The sequence below is a fragment of the Gracilinanus agilis genome, chromosome 4, assembly GCF_016433145.1.
Source record: "Gracilinanus agilis isolate LMUSP501 chromosome 4, AgileGrace, whole genome shotgun sequence".
In the NCBI taxonomy this organism is placed as follows: Eukaryota; Metazoa; Chordata; class Mammalia; order Didelphimorphia; family Didelphidae; genus Gracilinanus; species Gracilinanus agilis.
This window is the reverse complement of record NC_058133.1, coordinates 361,653,431-361,671,353: the sequence shown is the minus strand read 5'-3', so window position 1 is coordinate 361,671,353 and position 17,923 is coordinate 361,653,431. Positions and strand designations below refer to the sequence as shown.

At 38.8% G+C, this 17,923-nt stretch overlaps 1 protein-coding gene across 3 annotated transcripts in view; it reads right to left on the bottom strand.

Moving 5' to 3' along the window:
• GTF3C6 (general transcription factor IIIC subunit 6) overlaps positions 1–8,120 on the bottom strand; it is a 20,234-nt gene extending 12,114 nt beyond the window's left edge. Inside the window, exons 1-2 of one of the 3 annotated variants that reach the window (XM_044676713.1) lie at positions 8,068–8,120; positions 1,967–2,047 (exon numbers count right to left, since the gene is read on the bottom strand). In XM_044676713.1, the coding sequence (XP_044532648.1) occupies positions 1,967–2,035 (69 nt within the window). In that variant the 5' untranslated portion in view covers positions 2,036–2,047; positions 8,068–8,120. Of the gene's footprint in view, positions 1–1,966; positions 2,048–6,131; positions 6,257–8,067 lie in introns of those variants that run through there. The other 2 variants (XM_044676711.1, XM_044676712.1) reach the window with 2 other exon arrangements.
• Positions 8,121–17,923: the final 9,803 nt, after the last annotated feature.

The window sequence follows — 17,923 nt, the reverse complement described above, 5'->3', positions numbered from 1 at the left end:
CTCCTTAGACCAGCCTGGGTTTCAGTTAAAACTTTATGGGTTCTTTAGTTGGTATTAGAGAAGAAAGCACACATGGAAATACAAAACACTAAACCCTCTTTAATAAAACAAGGGAAGGTGAGTGGGAGAGGTTTAACTGACTACTGAATAAGACCCAGCCAACTATTAGTTATATTAGGCTGGCTGGCTGAATCAGGGTGACTGGTAAGCCTATCGGAGATCAGGGGTTTTCTCACTCCACTGGAGACACTGGTCCAGATGAATCCGTGATGACACAGGAACAACCTCTTGAACAGCCAATAAATCCAAACTGAGAAGATAGACACACTGCAACTGGTCCACCCAGACACAAGGTCTTGATCTACCTCAGTCTAGGCACTTAGTTGATTCAAAGTAACTGGTTTCCAAGAGATGGAAGGATCACAGCTCACAAGCTTCAATCTCCAGCTCTGCCAATTCCAACCAACCCCCTCTTCAAACTTGCTGTTGCATTCCTTCTAAGAATGTCCACATCAGCCAGCCAGCTCTCTGTCTTTTGCTGCTCACATATTCATATCTACTTTATCTATATACTCTACCTTATATTTACCTACAACAAGTCATATCCAACTTTTTGAGACCTCATTTGGGATTTTCTTGGCAAAGATACTAGAGTCATTTGCCATTTCCTTCTCCAACTCATTTTACAGATGAGGAAACTGGGGCAAACGGGGTGAAGCAACTTGCCCAGGGTCACACTTCTTTTTTTTTCCTAATTAAGTTTATTTAATTAATTAAGAATTTTTTTTTGTGGTTACATGATTCATGTTATTTCCCTCCCCTCCTCCTACCTCCCTCCCATAGCCAACAAGCAATTCCACTGGGCTTTATATGTGTCATTGATCAAGACTTATTTCCATATTATTAATATTTGCACTAGGGTGATTGTGTAGAGTCTACATCCCCAATCATATCCCCATCAAACCATGTGATCAAGCAGTTGCTTTTCTTCTGTTTCTATTCCCACGGTTCTTTCTCTGGATGTGGATGTCTTTTTTTTTTTTAAACCCTTACCTTCCATCTTAGAATCAATACTGTGTAATAGTTCTAAGGCAGAAGAGTGGTAAGGGCTAGGGAACAGGGGTCAAGTGACTTGCCTAAGGTCACATAGCTAGGAAGTGTCTGAGGCCAGATATGAACCCAGGATCTCCCATCTCTGAGCCTGGCTCTCAATCCACTGAGCCACCCAGCTGTCCCCTGGATGTCTTTCTCATAAGTCTCTCCAAGTCATTCTAGATCACTGCATTGCTGCTAGTAGAGAAGTCCATTATATTCTATTGTTCCACAGTGTATCTCTCTCTGTGTACAATGTTTTCCTGGTTTTGTTCCTTTTGCTCTGCATTAATTCCTGGAGGTCCTTCTAATTCACATGGAATTCCTCCAGTTCATTATTCCTTTTAGTACAATAGTATAGTATTCCATCACCAACAGATACCACAATTTCTTCAGCCATTCCCCATCAAAGGGCATCCTCTCATTTTCTAATTTTTTGCCACCACAAAGAGCACAGCTATAAATATTTTTGTACAAGTCTTTTTCCTTATTATCTCTTTGGGGTACAAACCCAGCAGTGGTATGGCTAGATCAAAGGGCAGGCAGTCTTTTAAAGCTCTTTGGGTCTTTCAGAATGGTTGGATCAATTCACAACTCCACCAGCAATGCATTAGTGTCCCAATTTTGCAGGGTCACACTTCTAATAAGTGTGTAAGGCCAGATTTGAACTCAGGAAGACAATTTTTCCTGACTCTACCCACTGCACCACCCAGTTGCCCTAGAAGATCTATCAGAACTAGGACTCAAATCCAGATTTACTGAATTTAAGTTGTATTCTTTTTCCTTTCCCTATATTATTCTGTTAATAAGAGTTTAATCCCATTTCTAGGTTGGAAATGGTTCAGACAAACCCCAAAATACTGGACACACTCACCAAAATCTTGCATTTGTTTCCACATCTTGTTAAAAACTCTGAATCTATAATTCCTGATAATTCCACCATGACCAATTGCTCCTGGAGAGGGAAAAGAAAAGGCATTAAAAGTTAGCAGCTAACAAAGTGGATGCTCACTGATTGGGGAATGGCTAAATAAATGATAGTACATGGATATAACAGAATATTACTGTGCTATAAGAAATGACAAACATGATGAATATAGAAGACTGGAATTTATGTGGAGATAATCAGAACCAATAAAACAATACCTACGATCACTACAAAAATGTAAATGGAAAGAACCACAAAACAATTCAAATGAATTCTACAGAATTACAAAAAACAAGCACAGCTCCAAAGAAGAGATGAGAAGTTACCTTCCCTCATTCTTTTGCAGAAATAGGAGACACAGAGCTGTGGCATAATTACATATATTTTCAAATGTCTTTGATATCTTGATTGATTTTTGCTAATTTTTCTCTTCTTATTCTTTGTATTTTTTCCCTTTAAAAAATATTCTTTGGGGGAGAGCTGAGGGGTGAAGGGGAAAGTAGGGACATAAAGTATGTAAACAGATTAAAAACGAATATTAATAAATGTCTAAAAAAATATTCTTTGTTATATGGGATGGCTCTCTGGGAAAGAGGAAGAGAAAGAATACTGGGAGAAATTTAGGTGATATAAAAAACAAAAATATCAATAAAAAAATTTTTAAGTGTTTGCCACAATGGTACAGTAGGCAGCTAAGTGGCACAGTAAATAGAATGCCAGATCTGAAGTCAGGAAGACTCATCTTCCAGAGTACAAATCTGGGCAAGTCACTTAATCCCTGTTTTCCTGGCCCTTGCCCATCTGTCTTAAAGAGTTCTTACTAAGAGAGAAAATAAGGGTTAAAAAAAAATCTAGGTACAAACAAGATATATAATAAATTCTAGATAACATTAAAAGGAAAACACCACATAGAATTTAAGGGGATTGAGGCTTCTTGAAGAAGATTAGATTTTAGCTTAGAACTAAAAGAAAGCCATGGAAGTCAGGAAGCACAGGCAAGAACATAATATTTCCATTCACTAGGAAAAGCTACTGAAAATGCATGTGAGTTGGGAAGTAGAGCAAAGAAACTAGTGTCATTGGATCTCAAAGTACCTGGGAGGTAAATGAGTAGTAAGATTGGAAAGGGAGAAAGTGGTGAGGTTATAGAAGGCTTCAACACCAAAGGATTTTATGTTTAACTTGGAGTCAGATTTGTTTTTTAGAAGGATCATTTTGATATCAGACAAGGCAGGGAGATGAACCAGATGACTACTACAATAGTCTAAATGTGAGGTGGTAGAGGGAGGCTGTGTAAGAGCAGAGGGGGCATGTTCCAGAGATGTTGCAAAAGTAGAATCTATAAGATTTAGCATCAGACTGGACATGGGAGGTGAGAAAGAGTGAGGAGTTAAGGATGACACCTCAGGTCAATATGGGTGACTAGGAGGACAGTGGTATCTTCAAGAGTAAGTGAGAATTTAGGAAGAAGAGAGGTTTGGGAAACATTTAACTATAGGATATCCAGTTTGAGATGTCCAACAGGTAGCTGGAAAAGTCAGATCATTATGCTTGAAATGCTTACTCTATTTAATTCTCCCCAATTAAATTCCAAGCTGTTTTTAATCTTTTATCTGCTCAAGTGATACCATTCATAAGATGCTTTCCTATTCTTCCAGTTGTTACTGAAATTCCTAAGTTTTTTTGGAATATACTCATATTTATTTTTGGACATGTTGTTTCTCCTTCATAGAATGTAACCTCTTTGAGGAGCAGGATGCTCCCATTTCTATCTTTTTATCCCTAAGCAGAAATCTAGGAGAGTGCCTACATATTGCTATTACCTAGTAATATTGCTTGTTGCCTTGAACTAAATGGAACTCAGTAACATTATGGTACAATAGAAAAAGCATTGGATTTGAAGTCATATCTCTGAGACTCAAATGCAGAATCTTTTACTTACTGTGTGAACTTTGGTAAGTCATCTACCCTTGCTAGCCCTCATCTGAAAATGAAATCTTATGAATGGATAATCCCTGAGGTTCCTTCTAGTTATAATTCTCTCTGTAACCTTTCAGAGAGCTCTTACTGGAATTAAAGAAAATTAAATTAAGTTTATTTATTAATTTATTAATTAAAGAAAAAGTCATAACTGCATGCCACATATTTTCATAATAAATCTGTTAAATTAAGCAGAATGACCTCAGAATAACTTTACTATAACTTCCATTTTGGTTATAAATGTCCATTTAGGACAAAGTGCTAGGATAAGTATAATGGAAAGGATGCTGAATGGAAGTCAGAAGACCTAGACAAGTCCTTCTATTAGCTAGTTGCATGACCTAGTCAAATCATAAAAAATGTTTAATTACTTGTATCTGTAAAAATAAGGAGGAAAGTAGAAGAAAGGAAGATTGTACTAAATTAGAATTTCTCAAAACATGTTTTACAAAATCTGTTCCCAATAGCTGTGAATAGAAGGGATTCTTGAGAACACTCTCCTGATTATGTTTTCTCCAGCAAAAAAATAAAGTTCCATTCCTGAAAATGAATCTAGCTTCTAAAATACTATATTGCATTGTAGTATGGGCTCTGGTGGATCCTCCCAAACAGAATATGAGTTGATCCCAGGGTAAAAGGTAGCAATAATAACACTGGTACCCAAGAATTTCAAGAGGTAGAGAAAAGACATCCAATCTCATGCTGATCCTCTAAGTAGAAGTGGATAATGACAAGAAATAGATAAACTGTGATCTCCAGGACTAGAGAATGCTCAGTGATCAAACAGCCATTTCAAGATACTGGGGGGAGTGGGAGCCCTGAACTTATTTTGTCCAAATCTTCCTGACTTTGCCTCCAGACAAGAGCAGCATCCATGACTTTTAATGTCCTATACCCTAAAATGTTCCATGTTAGTCAAGAGGAGAGAAACATCAGTAACAATTACTGAACAACCCTAGCATAGGAACAATGGCAAAGGGCAATACCGGCTCCTCTAGAAAACACCAGTCCAATTTTCAGCCCAATCCTCACAGATATCATCTGAGATGCATCTCCTGTGGCAAAGGGGCTAGTCACAGTAACTGCCATTTACTGGAAAAGTAAAGCCAGCCTGATTAAAGAAGGCACCAAGGGTCAAAGACAGCATGTGTCTGGCAAGTCAAAACATCTTAACCACTTTAACCACTATCTTCCCTGATGGAGACAACCCAGGACTTCTGAACCCAAGGGCCCTGGGAATTGCCTTGCTACTAGCTCAGTGCTCAGAGCCATCATCTTAGGAAGCAACAATTATAGAGAAATAGTCTAGTCATTGCCACAAGAGGTCACTTGCCCTGCCGCTGCTACACACATATAACTACTGAAGCCCCAGTAAGGAAAGTTCTTCCTACCAAAGGTCTCAGCACTATCAAATGGATCAGCATCAGAAACCGATATGATTTTATCAGTGGAAATGACATTAAAGAAAAGGCATTAAGATGTGACCCTAAGGACCACAGGCCCTTACAACTGACTCTCTCAAATAAAGCAGGAGCTCCTTGAGACCCAGGGATGGCTTTACTTTTATATTTGTATCCCCAGCACTGAGGACAGTCTTTGGCATCTTGTTGTGTAGTCCTGTCCAATTCTTCCTGATCCTATAGATTTGTCCATGGGGTTTTGTTGGCAAAGATCCTGGAGTTGTTCAACATTTCCTTCTCCCATTCATTTTACAGAAGAGGAAACTGAAGCAAATAGGGATTAAGTGACTTGCGCAGGGTCACACAGCTATTCTGTCTGGAGCTGAATTTGAATTCAGTGATTCGCTGCCCAGCTGGGTATCTAGTAAGCGTTTAATGATTGTTTCCCTCCTCCATTCAAGCGCAAAGTGAAATACTGAGCAAGTTCCGACCTCCGCAGAAACACATCCTGCTATTCTCACTGAGCACCCGAGAAACGTGGGCGATCAGTCTAACAAAGCAAAGCCGTTCTACCTCGCAGAGAAGGAATTCCATCTTCCAAAGGCAAGCTCCACACCGAGGCCTGGGCCGGCGAGGCAGCCGACCCGGCCCGCCCCGCGCCCTTGCCCTTCCCCCTACCCCCTGGCCGAGCCAATCCGCGCTGGGTGCCTCTTTCCACTTTGGCCTCTTACCTCTTCTTCATCCTCTTCTTCTTCTAGCCCAGGAGCCAGTTCCTCCAGAGTAGCACCCGCCATAGTTCGCTGGCTAGAGGGACAACGACTAGACTCTCCCTTAGCCCCGCCCCCGCTAGCGTCACGTGAGTTAGCAATACCGCCATTTTGGGGTGGGCTTATGAGAGGCGACTTCCTCGTTCTCCGGTTCCGGCTCCGGCCGCCTCTTCCGCTCAGTAAACTCGCTCTGGCTCTTTCCGGCGGAGAAGAAGTACCGGCGCTCACGGTGACGGCGCTAGTGAGCTCTCTTGCTCGAGGTTCAATGTCTCACTTGCTTTATCAACCTTTCTGAGTCCGGGTTGTGGTCGCCTGAGAGAAGTGCCAGACCTAGCCTACGGGTCGAGTGGGAGCCTCTGGAGGTTCTGACCTCGCGAGCTATTTCTAGATAGGCGGTGATATCTAGATATCTTTTTAGATAATCCCGTGCAGGGAATTAGTTAACAATTGATCAAGCATTTATTAAACGACTACCCCGTGCCCTGTGAACTACTGCATTTTGTTGTTTAAACCACCATTTATTAAACACCTGCTCTGTGTGAGGCAGTGTGCTAAAATTGAAGACTCAAAGAAAGGCAAAAGCAGGATCTAGTTCATAGCAGATTATATACATATACCCAAGTGAAAGGCGATGACAGCTGGTGGGCCTCCTGCAGAAGTGGAATCTTAGTAGAAGTCGGAGGCAGAAAGGAAGAGGGGAAAGAAGAGAGTGCTTCTCCTCTATATGGCCCTTTGAAGAGAAACCCGAAGGATGAAAGGATTGGCTTGGGGTTCCACAGCTCTAGTCCCGGTCATTGATTCTGACCCCGAATTTCTGAGAGGGGGGGAGGGGAGAAGGAGGAGGGGGAGAAGAGGAGGGAGAAAGGTGAGGGGGGGAGAGAGAGAGAGAGAGAGAGAGAGAGAAGAAAGGAGCCTGGGTAATTTGTAGAAGGAGATAGTTGATATCTTATTCTGTAAAACTTGTGTTAATCATCTGTTTTGCACCAAGATCAAACGAGATATTGTATGTCAAGTGCTTGAAAGTGCCATATAAATGCCAATTTTAATTAGGGTTGTTACATTCCAAATGACCATTGGGATTCAAAATGGGGAAAATGACATGTTCTTGCCCTGAAGTAGCTTACAATCAAATAGGAGAATCCAGGCAGAGAGAAGAATAATAAAGAGTGTTGGGTGATAAGGCCTGAGGAAAGGTCCAGACGGAAATTTTTAAAGAGGGAGAGATCCCTTTAGGCTAAGGGATTAGAGAATGCTTCATGAAGAAGATGGTACCTGAAGTGGGCCACTAGCTTTCATGTCTATTGAACAACTGAAAAGATGTTAGGGGGAAAATCTTTTCCTCATCTGGCTACATTTCAGATACATTTCAGAAATCCTCCAGGTTTCCACTCTATTTGTGGCTACCTAAGGTCGGATTTAAGATCCTGAGAATTGTTTAAACCTTATTAGAAAAGCAAGAAGAACGAACAAAATAACTTTATGTTCAACCAAAATTCTGATGTTTTAGCAAACTATAGTTACAGATATAATATCTAGAATTATAAAATGAAACAAATTATTTTGTTTCAAAATCAAAATTTTAATCAAAAATCAAATTAAATCAAATCAGTATTTGACCAATCAAAAAGGTAAGCCACATTAAGATTCAAATAGAGATGTATGCTAATGGAATAGAAATTTTGTAGGTTGATGGGGGAGGAGTATAATTAATTGTAATTTGATAATCAGCTTTTCAACCTAGGGAAATGCAATTCAGTATCTGAGAATTGGTATTTAAAATGTAATATTTTCAATTCTGCCACTAGGAGGAGACAAGGGAATTAAAGATTGCTGTGATCCTGCTTTTTAAGCACGAGATAACAATAAGCTGTATCACTGCTTGAATCTTAATGTGGCTTACCTTTTTGATTTGAAAAAGTTATTCTTTATATTACTTATTTCTGTTTGGTTTGCTCTGGTTTTCAGGAATTCTGTTACCTGCATAAGAGTAACACAAAAAGGTAAACATGAGTAAGCTAACATAAGAAACTTAACAAGAATAAACTATTTACATTCTCCTTAGAATCCTAGCATTATCTGTTTGGCGTGGGAGTCTAATTAGAGGGCCCCAAAGTGGTCCTATTATTCTTTTAATGATTTTAAAAGAAGAATAAAAAGGGGGGGGGAGAGAGAATATACTGAAGTGGGAGGGGAAGGTGAAGAGGAATAATGGAAGAGATTATTTCATAATCAAAGTACATAAATAGAAGCCTACCCAAAAAGGAGGAAGGATGGGAAAGTGGTTGACACTTGAGCCTCACTCTCATCTAAACTGATCAAAAGAGAGAAAAATACACATATGCACAACTGAGTTTAGAGATATAGTTTATTCAAAGGGGAAATGGAAGGAAAGGGGAGAAGGAAAAATGGGGAAGAATAGATTTAGAAAGGTACTATTCTTAAGCAAAACAAACCTATGAGAAAGCTGGATTTCAAAGAGGGGCTTAAAAGAAAAAGAAATAAACCTATTATTGGTCTCTGGGAGAAGGGAAAAGCAACAGGGAAATAGGAGGATCACAGCAAACCTAGAGCACTGATAATGAGTTCAGTCCTTTCACATAATCCTTTTTCTTTATAAAGAAGTGGGGGAAGGGGAAGAAAAGTATATAAAAATAGGAAGGAGGGAAAAACATAATTAACAATCATAAATATGAATATGAATAGGATGAACTCTTCCCAAAAAAGTAGAGGCCAACAAAATGCATTAGAAAGCAGAATTCGACATATATTGTTTACAGGAAACACACTTGAAATAGAATGATGTACACAGTTAAAATAAGAGGCCAGAGCAAAGAGCAAAATCTATTATGCTTCAACTGAAGTAAAAAAGGTCAGAGTAACAATCTTGATCTTAGAAAAAGCAGCAATAAAAATAGACAATTAAAAGAGATAAATAGGGAAACTATGTTTTTTCTAAAAGATACCATATGTAATGAATTTATATCAGTATTAAACCTATATGGGCAAGCAGAAGTCTATACCAGTGATGGGCAACCTTTTGAGCTCGGTGTGTCAAAATTTGCCAAAAAAACGAGCATAACTCGGGTGATATGTCACTTCAAGAAAAAAACCATAATTTCATGATATTTATAGTTTAAATAACAAAAATGTATAATTGTAGTATATAACTGTATTTAATAAACCAAAATAGGTAAATTAATATAGGTAGAATTCTCATCTATAGTGCACAGTGTCTACACTACCCTATAGCAAATGTTTCATCCTCGGCATTCAGCCCCATACTTCTCTGTATGCGGCCACATGTGGCCATGTGTCATTGAAAATGGCTATGTGTGTCAGTGCTAACACGCTTGTCATAGGTTTGCCATCATCAGTCTATACCAAGAAGGAGGAAGGAGGAAGGGGAAGTAGTTGATACTTGAACCTCACTCTCAGCTGAACTGTTCAAAGAAGAGAAAAATATATAAACTCAGCTACAGAAATACATTTCACTCAACAAGGAAACAGGAGGGAAAGGGAAGAAGGAATAGGGAAAATAACAGAGAATGTAGGTTAAGAGAGGGGGTAGTCCTGAGCAAAACAAACTACAAAATATTTATAGCAATTTTTTTGGGGGGGAGGGGAAGTAGTGGCAAAGAATTGGAAACTAAATAGTGGTTGAACAAGTCATGGGATATGAATATGATAGAAGAGTATAATTCTATAAGAAATGATAAAAGGAATTTTTAGAAAAACTTGGGAGGACTTATATGAATTGATGTGGAGAGAGGGGAACAGAGCCAGAAAGATGTATACAGTAACAGTAATATTATAAAGAAAAACACCATTGAAAGATTTAGGAATTCTAATAAAGAGAAAGTAATTACACAAAAATATAAAGGACTGCCATGCTATCCACATCCTAAAGAAAAAAATGATGTATAGAAAGGTAATAAATTCCTAATAGAAAGATGATAAATTCAGAGTGCAGATTGAGACATAAGCTTAGGTCCCAATGAGTGCAAATAATGCCCTGAAGTGGTCATATTATCAAGATGTTCACATTGATCTTTTTATTGGGTCAGTGCCAATTACCATATAATTACATAATTATAACTTTGAATAGTGTGAATTAGACTCCATCAGTTATTTCAGGGTATTCATTATTTGCACTAATGGGGACCTAAATGTATTTTGGTGGAAATAGTTAATGCAGGAATTTGTTTTGTTTGACTATGCAAGTTTATAACAAGGGTTTTATTTTTCTTAATGCAAGTAGGGTAGGGGGACAAGGAAGAAGAAAAGTCAAATTTTTGTTGGTTAAAAAAATTAAATTAAATCAGAAGAAATAAAAGGAGTTTGTGAAGTCTATTTTATTTAAACTAAATATTTAGGCTCTGAATGAGGACCATAAGTAATTTTTTAAAATTAAAACGAATGGACTTCAAGGTTTCTATTTTGGAAAGTTCCCAATCTTAGTTCTTTACTAGCTAAGTAAACCCTGACTAAAATAAGGAGATAAATTGTACTTATGATCTTAAATATTTAAAGATTTGATCTACTTGAGATACTTGACACAATTTGTTTAGTGCAGAAACTCTTTTTTTAAAAATTCAATTTTATTTTGTTTGCAGTTCCAAATTCTCTTTCTTTTTCTTCCCTCTTCCCTACTCATTAAGAAAAGGGGGTAGGGGGTGGAAATCATTGCACATATTTATGCAAAACAAATTTCCATATTAGCCACATCCAAAAGGAAGGTACCAGCCAGTCCTTAGCATCTTAACCTTGGAATTCTTTTCTGTTGCTTTCTTCTCTTTGTTCTCCACATTCAGTTTAAGTGCTATTAATTTTGCCTCCAAAACATTTCTTGGATTATTTTCTCCTCTGTGTTTCTCCAACTACCATTCTTGTTTTGAATCTTTATCTCTTCATGCCTGGATTATTGCAGCGATTTTTACTAGACCCTTACCTTCCATCTTAGCATAAATACTAAGTATTAGTTCCAAGGCAGAAGAGTAGTAAGGACTAGATAATGGGGGTTAACTGACTTGTCAAAGGGTCACACCGCTAGGAATTGTCTGAGGCCAGATTTAAAACCAGGACTTCCTGTCTCTAGGCCTGGTTTTCTATCCACTGAGCCACCCAGCTACATCCTATTGCAGTGATTTTTAAACAGTTTTCTTGCCTCTTGTTCTCTCCAGCTTGGCCTATCCCAGGCATAACTGCCATATCATCATCATCATCATCATTATCATTTCCAATAGTGATGATCTACCTTAAATGTTTTCATTAGAGTTTCCTCAGGTGGCTCTCATCACTTGTCATATCAAGTCCATACCCAGCTTTACCTTTAAATACAAGGTCCTTATTCAGCCACTCTCCCCTCTATCTTTTTGAAACTTCCTGTTTTAATATTAAAAATACTAACATGACTTAAGTAATAAAAAAGAAATACAGATAGCTTCACCTAACTTTCTTTTTTAATTGAGATATTTTATTTTCCCAATTAAATGCAAAAACAATTTCCCACATATATTTTCCAAAATTATAAGATCCATATTATCTCCCTCCTTCTCTTCCCTTCCCCCTCTCAGAGATGATAAGTAATTTGATCTGGCTTATACATGTATTATCATGCAAAATATACTTCCATATTGATAATTGTTATAAGAGAATACTTATATAAAACCAAAACTCCAAAATAAAACCATCAATGAACTAATATGGAAGATAGTATGCTTTGATCTGCATTCCTATTCCAACAATTCTTTCTCTGGAGGTAGATAGCATTCTTTGTCATAAGTCCTCCAGAATTGTCCCAAATCATTATATTGCTGGGAGTACCTAAGTCTTTCACAGTTGATTATTATACAATATTGCTATTGTTATATAAAATGTTCTCCTGGTTCTGCTTTTACTCTGCATCAGTTCATGTAGGTCTTTCCAGTTTTTTCTGAAATCATCCTGCTCATTATTTCTTATAGCACAATAGTGTTTCATCACCATCATATACCACAATTTGTTCAGCCATTCCCCAACTGATGGATATCCCTCCAATTCTTTGCCACCACTGAAAGAATTGCTAAAAATATTTTTGTTCAAGTAGGTTCTTTTGCCTGTTTTTATGATCTCTTTGGTATATAGTAGTGATATTACAGGATCAAAGGTATCCACAATTTTATAGCCCTTTGGGTATATTCACATAATTTTCCATAGGCATTATACAATGTAACACATAATTAAGATAATAGTGTTATCAAGATCACCTTTTGTCATCTCATCTAGTCTACAAAAGAGAAGCAGTAAAAGAAGTGGAAAGAGCATTCCAAAGCCAGTAAAAAAAATCTCAGTTTTAGTTCCAAGTTTGCCACTAGTTAGTTATATGATACTGGACTAGTCACTTAACTCCTCTACTACCTCATCTATAAAATAAAGGGATCAACTGTAAGGATGGGGGATGGGACAAAAAGAGCCAGAAGAAGGCCGTTGGTGACAGCTGGTGAAAGTTGGTGACAGTTCAGATGAGGGAATTCTGGGTAATTGTCCAGAGGAAGGAAAAGAAGAAGGAGGAACTTCCTGGAGATGACTGAGAGAGGGAGGAGGAGAACATCTCAGCGATGATCCAGTCCTGAAGGCTTCCTGAGGATCTTTCTTTGGACATTGAAACCCTTATTCCCTGGTCAAAGATTCCATCACTTCTCACCCAGCAAGACTTAAATCATCAAATCAGCTAAGTTTGGGACTCCATTTTGGGAGCGATCTCTTGGGCTCCTTCTCCCATTACCCAACCTTGCTGAGAGACCCTTTCCAGTTTGACTTGCAATTATAGAAAAGGATAGGAAATAGGAAATAGGAAATAGAAACTGAAGGAGAAGAGGCGAGGGGAAACACTTAGGAGTGGGAACCCCAAAGGTTCCCACCCAAGTGAAGGACCCCATAGAAATAGAGAAGAGGGCACCCCAAAATCCCTCTGCCCTTCACCCCTTTCCCCAATCCCTATATTGATATTAATAAAAGACATTCATTAGTCAGATAGCGTTCCAGAGTACCTGAGGGACGAGGGGAAGGGGAATCACAGCTTGGTCTGGCTGCCTCCATCTTGGAGCCAGACCACCCGCTGTGAAGTTGGCTGATCTTGGGAGAGGCTTGTGTGAACCCCACCCTCATTCAGAATTGGATTGGGGTGCCTAATACCTCATCTTATAGAAAAGCCTCATCCCGAACTCCTGTGGTACAGGTAGCACAACCATCCAGGTCACCCAGTTTTGGGGTGACATCCCCTCAAAGTCTCCCAGTGCATATTTGGCAGGAGGGGAGAGCTAGAAGAGAGTCTCACCATATAGACTCTCTCTCTCTCTCTCTCTCCTCTATTGTAACATTGGTTTGCTGGAACCTCCTTTATTCTTATACAACTAATGATCTTGATTCTTTCACTTAAAATTTCCTTTTATTAGTGCTTTATATGTAACCTGTGCCTACTCATTGCTCTCTTGAATCACATCTATTTGAATGAATTATTCATGAGCCTAGGATGATAATGATGATTCAGAGAGACTGGCAGAGAGGTTCTTATAAAGTACATTACCACTCTCTCACTCCTTCCTGGGAGTTTCAAGGATCACATACTTGAAATGGGCAAAAAAGAGAAGATAGATGTTAGAGTATATATGAGAAGCTCAAAATGATCAGAAAACACATGTACATATGTAACTATAGAAGAAATATAAAATAAATCATCATAACCTGCTATATCTTATTGGACCACCCACTTTAACTTTCTAAAAATAATTTCTTCCTTATTCACAACATAGCCCTGCTGCAGTCAAGAAAACCTATGGTCCACTGGCTACATCCTAATTTTTGCCTTTGTTCCTTTGCATTGTTTACCCTCACCAGGAAAGATTTCTATAAGTTCATATCCACTACTTCCTTCCAGATAGCATAAAAGCTTTATCTCTTCAAGAAGTCTTTCTTCTTAGACTCATATAATCATAGACAGAGGTGTAAAGGACCTTAAAAATCACTTAGACCAGTGATGGGCAGCCTTTTGAGTTTGGTGTGTCAAAATTTGCCCAAAAACCAAGCATAACTTGGGTGGTGTGTCACTTTGAAGAAAAAAACCATAATTTCACAATAGTTATAGTTTAAATAACAAAAATGTGTAATTGTAATATATAACTGTATTTAACAAACCAAAAACTATTTAACTTACCTGCTTATCAACAGTTGTTTTGGCCTACAGACCTCCGGCACAGAGTATCTACATCACACTACAGCAAATGTTTCATCTTTGGCATGTGGCTCCATACTTCTCTGTATATGGCCACATGTCATCAAAAATGGCTACATGTGTCAGTGCTGACACACGTGTCATAGGTTTGCCATCAGGGACTTAGACCAACCCCGTCATTTTATAGATTAAGAAACCTGAGAGAAGAGTTGAATAGAGGTAAAGAGAATGACAAGGTCAAACAAGTAATAAGAAGTGAAGTCAGGACTCAAACTAACATCCTCCAGCTCCAAATCTAAAGCTCTTCCTACATGAAATATTTGTAAAGCACTTTTCACAACACCCATCATGTAGTAGGTGCTAAATAAATGCTTGTTTCTTTACCTTTATGACTTCTTCACTATGTTGCATCTCTTGAATGTACAAGTAGAAGAGTTGACCTTGACAAGAACAATGCCACTTCTTCCTTAGAGACAAGTAAAAGGAGGCTCTTTACTCCTTTCTTGGGCATTGATGAGTCTTGAAGTAAGGAGAAGGAAAAATGAGAGACCTCTTGATGAAGATGCCTCAATTTTCTCAGCAAAGTAGGTGGGAAAGATATCTGCAGAGAAGATGATTTCAGAAAAAGTTGGAAAGATCTACAGGAACTGATACAGAGTGAAATAAGCAGAAATGGGAAAACATTGTATACAGTAAAAGCAATATTGTATGATGATCAACTATGAAAACTTGGCTACTCTCAGCAATGCAATGATCTGAAAAAATCCTGAAAGACTTAATGATGGGAAATGCTATCCACTTCCAGAGAAAGAACTATTGGAATCTGATGGATGAAAATGCAGATCAAAGCATACTATCTTTCACATCAGTGTATTATGGTTTTATTTTGGGGTTTTGGTTTTGTGTGAGTGTGTTCTTATAGCAATGACCAATATGGAAGGGTATTTTGCATGATAATAAAAATAAAACAAAATAAAAAGATATCTGCAGAGAAAAAATGGAGAAAAGGGAGCATTATAAGAGTCTGAGAAGAGAGTAGGACCGAAAATGAAGGAAAACTAAAAAGAAGGCCATCAAGAAGTAAGGGCCCAGGTAAGATTAGATAATATCAGTTTTTAGTAGACTTAATCTGAATGGTGGTATGACTTTCTCCAACTGCTTTTATCAGCAGAGTAGTGGGAAAGAAAGTAGATGGGGGAACTGATACACCCTGATGATTCCCATGAATAGTTGAGGATAATGTATAATTGAACGGATTAATTATATGTTTGGAGCTGAAAAGAGTAAAGTCAAGTCAATGAGAGGTGACAGATTAGGAAAACAGGGAAGCAAGGAGGTACTAGAAGTTGCAGCAGAGATGAAAGAATAGTCAGGAAGAGTGAGGATGAACGAGACATAGAAGGACAGGACATTATCAGAGGGGAATTTCACAGTTTAAACTCACATAAGTGGCACAACTTTGGGTCGTGTTAAGATCTGTCTGATCCAACCATTCTGGAGGGTAATTTTGAACTATGCCCAAAGGGTTATAAAGCAATGCATACCCTTTGATTCAGTAATACCTTTACTAGGTCTGAATCTCAAAGAGATTTTTTAAAAGTGGAAAAGACCTACTTGTACAAAAAATATTTATAGTTGTTCTTGTGGTGGCAAAGAACTGGAAATTGAAGGGATGTCCATCAATTGGGGAATGGCTGAATACATTTTGGTATGTGCTGGTGATGGAATACTATTGTGCTATAAGGAAAGATTTCAGAAGAGGTGGAAAGACCTACAGGAACTGATGCAGAGTGAAAAGAGAAGAACTAGGAGTAACAGCAATATTGAGGAATGATCAACTGTGAAAGACTTAGCTACTTAGCTACTCTCAGCAATACAATGATCTGGGACAATTCTGAGGGACTTATGACAAAGAATGCTATCCACCTCCAGAGAAAGAATATTAGGAGTCAGAATGCAGATGAAAGCACATGGTTTTTCAATTGTTTATTTGGGTTTATATTTTGGGGTTTGGGTTTTATACTATTAGTCTTACAAAAATAAACATTATGGAGATATGTTTTGTATGATAATACAAGTATGACCCAGATTAAATTGCTTGCCTGCTCGATGAGAGGGGGAGGGAAGGAAGGAAGGAAGGAAGGAAAGAAGGAAAGAAGGAAGGAAGGAAGGAAGGAAGGGAAACAATTTGGATCATATTACTTCAAAAAACTCATTTGGAAATTTATTACATGTAATTGGTAAAATATCTTTATAATAAGGAAAAAAAATGATGTGAAGTATCATCTCTGTGGATGTCTGAATTAAAATGAAGTTGTAGGTCATAATAATTCCAGTTGATAAAAATGCAAAGCCAGAGACTTCTGGTTAAGATGGCGGCAGAGTAAGGAGCAGCTGCTCAATCTCTCCTAACCAAAGCATACAGGACTCCTCAAGGGGACATAAAAATGAATCCAGACGAATGAAGGAATGCCACAACAGGGCGCAGCACTGAAGGTACGCGGAATCGGGACATTTCCACACTATAAAGGGGTGAAACAGCTCTCACTAAAACGCAAGAGGAAGAAGCCCATCCACCCCACACACACACACACACCACGCACAGCGCCAAGGCCAATGCACAAAAGTGAAAACAGGATTGGGGCAACCAGTAAATCACTAGCAGCCCCAGGGCTTGTACCTGAGAGCTGCAAGACGTGGGACCCCAAGTGGCTGGGGGGCACGCATGGACTTTCCCAAGCATCTGCGCGAGTGAAGACATTGTCCTAGGCGCGGACAAAGATCTCAAAAGCAGGGACTTTCCCGAACGTCTGCGTGTGTGAAGGCATTACCCTAGGAGTGGACAAAGATCTCAAAAGCAGGGACTTTCCCGAGTGTCTGCGCGGGTGAAGGCAGTGCCCTAGGTGTGGACAAAGATCTCGAGCCCAAGCTTGGACCTCAAAAGGGGACCCGGTGCAGAAGGGAGTGCGGCTGTGGAAGCAGCCCCTGAGACTGCTGAAGGAGCCTTGGGCAGAGGGGCAGACTGGGGACTACCAGGAGGCTTGACCCCGAGGACAAGGAGACCAGAGCCCTCGGGAGCTTAGAAAGCTCAGGCAGACCCTGAGTGTGAAGACAAAGCTAAAAAGGGGCGGGGCTAACAATGGCAAGCCAAGAACCCCAAAAGAAGAAAAAGATTATCAAGAAAAACTCTGGAACACTCGACAACTTTTACACAGAGAAAATTCAGACAACAGAGGAGAACAAACAAGTATCCAAACCTTCCCAAAATAATGAAAACTGGTCATAAGCTATTGAAGAGTTCAAAAATGAGATGTTGAGGAAAATGGAAGAGATCTGGCAAGAAAATAACAGCTTAAAAGGCAGAATTTCACAATTGGAAAGTGAGGCAAGTCAACTGAAGACCAGAAATGACCAGATTGAAAAGGAAAACAAAAGATTATAACCGAAAACCAGTCCCTAAAGGCTAGAATTGAGCAATTAGAAGCCAATGATCTCTCAAGACAACAAGAACAAATAAAACAAAGTCAAAAGACTGATAAAATAGAAG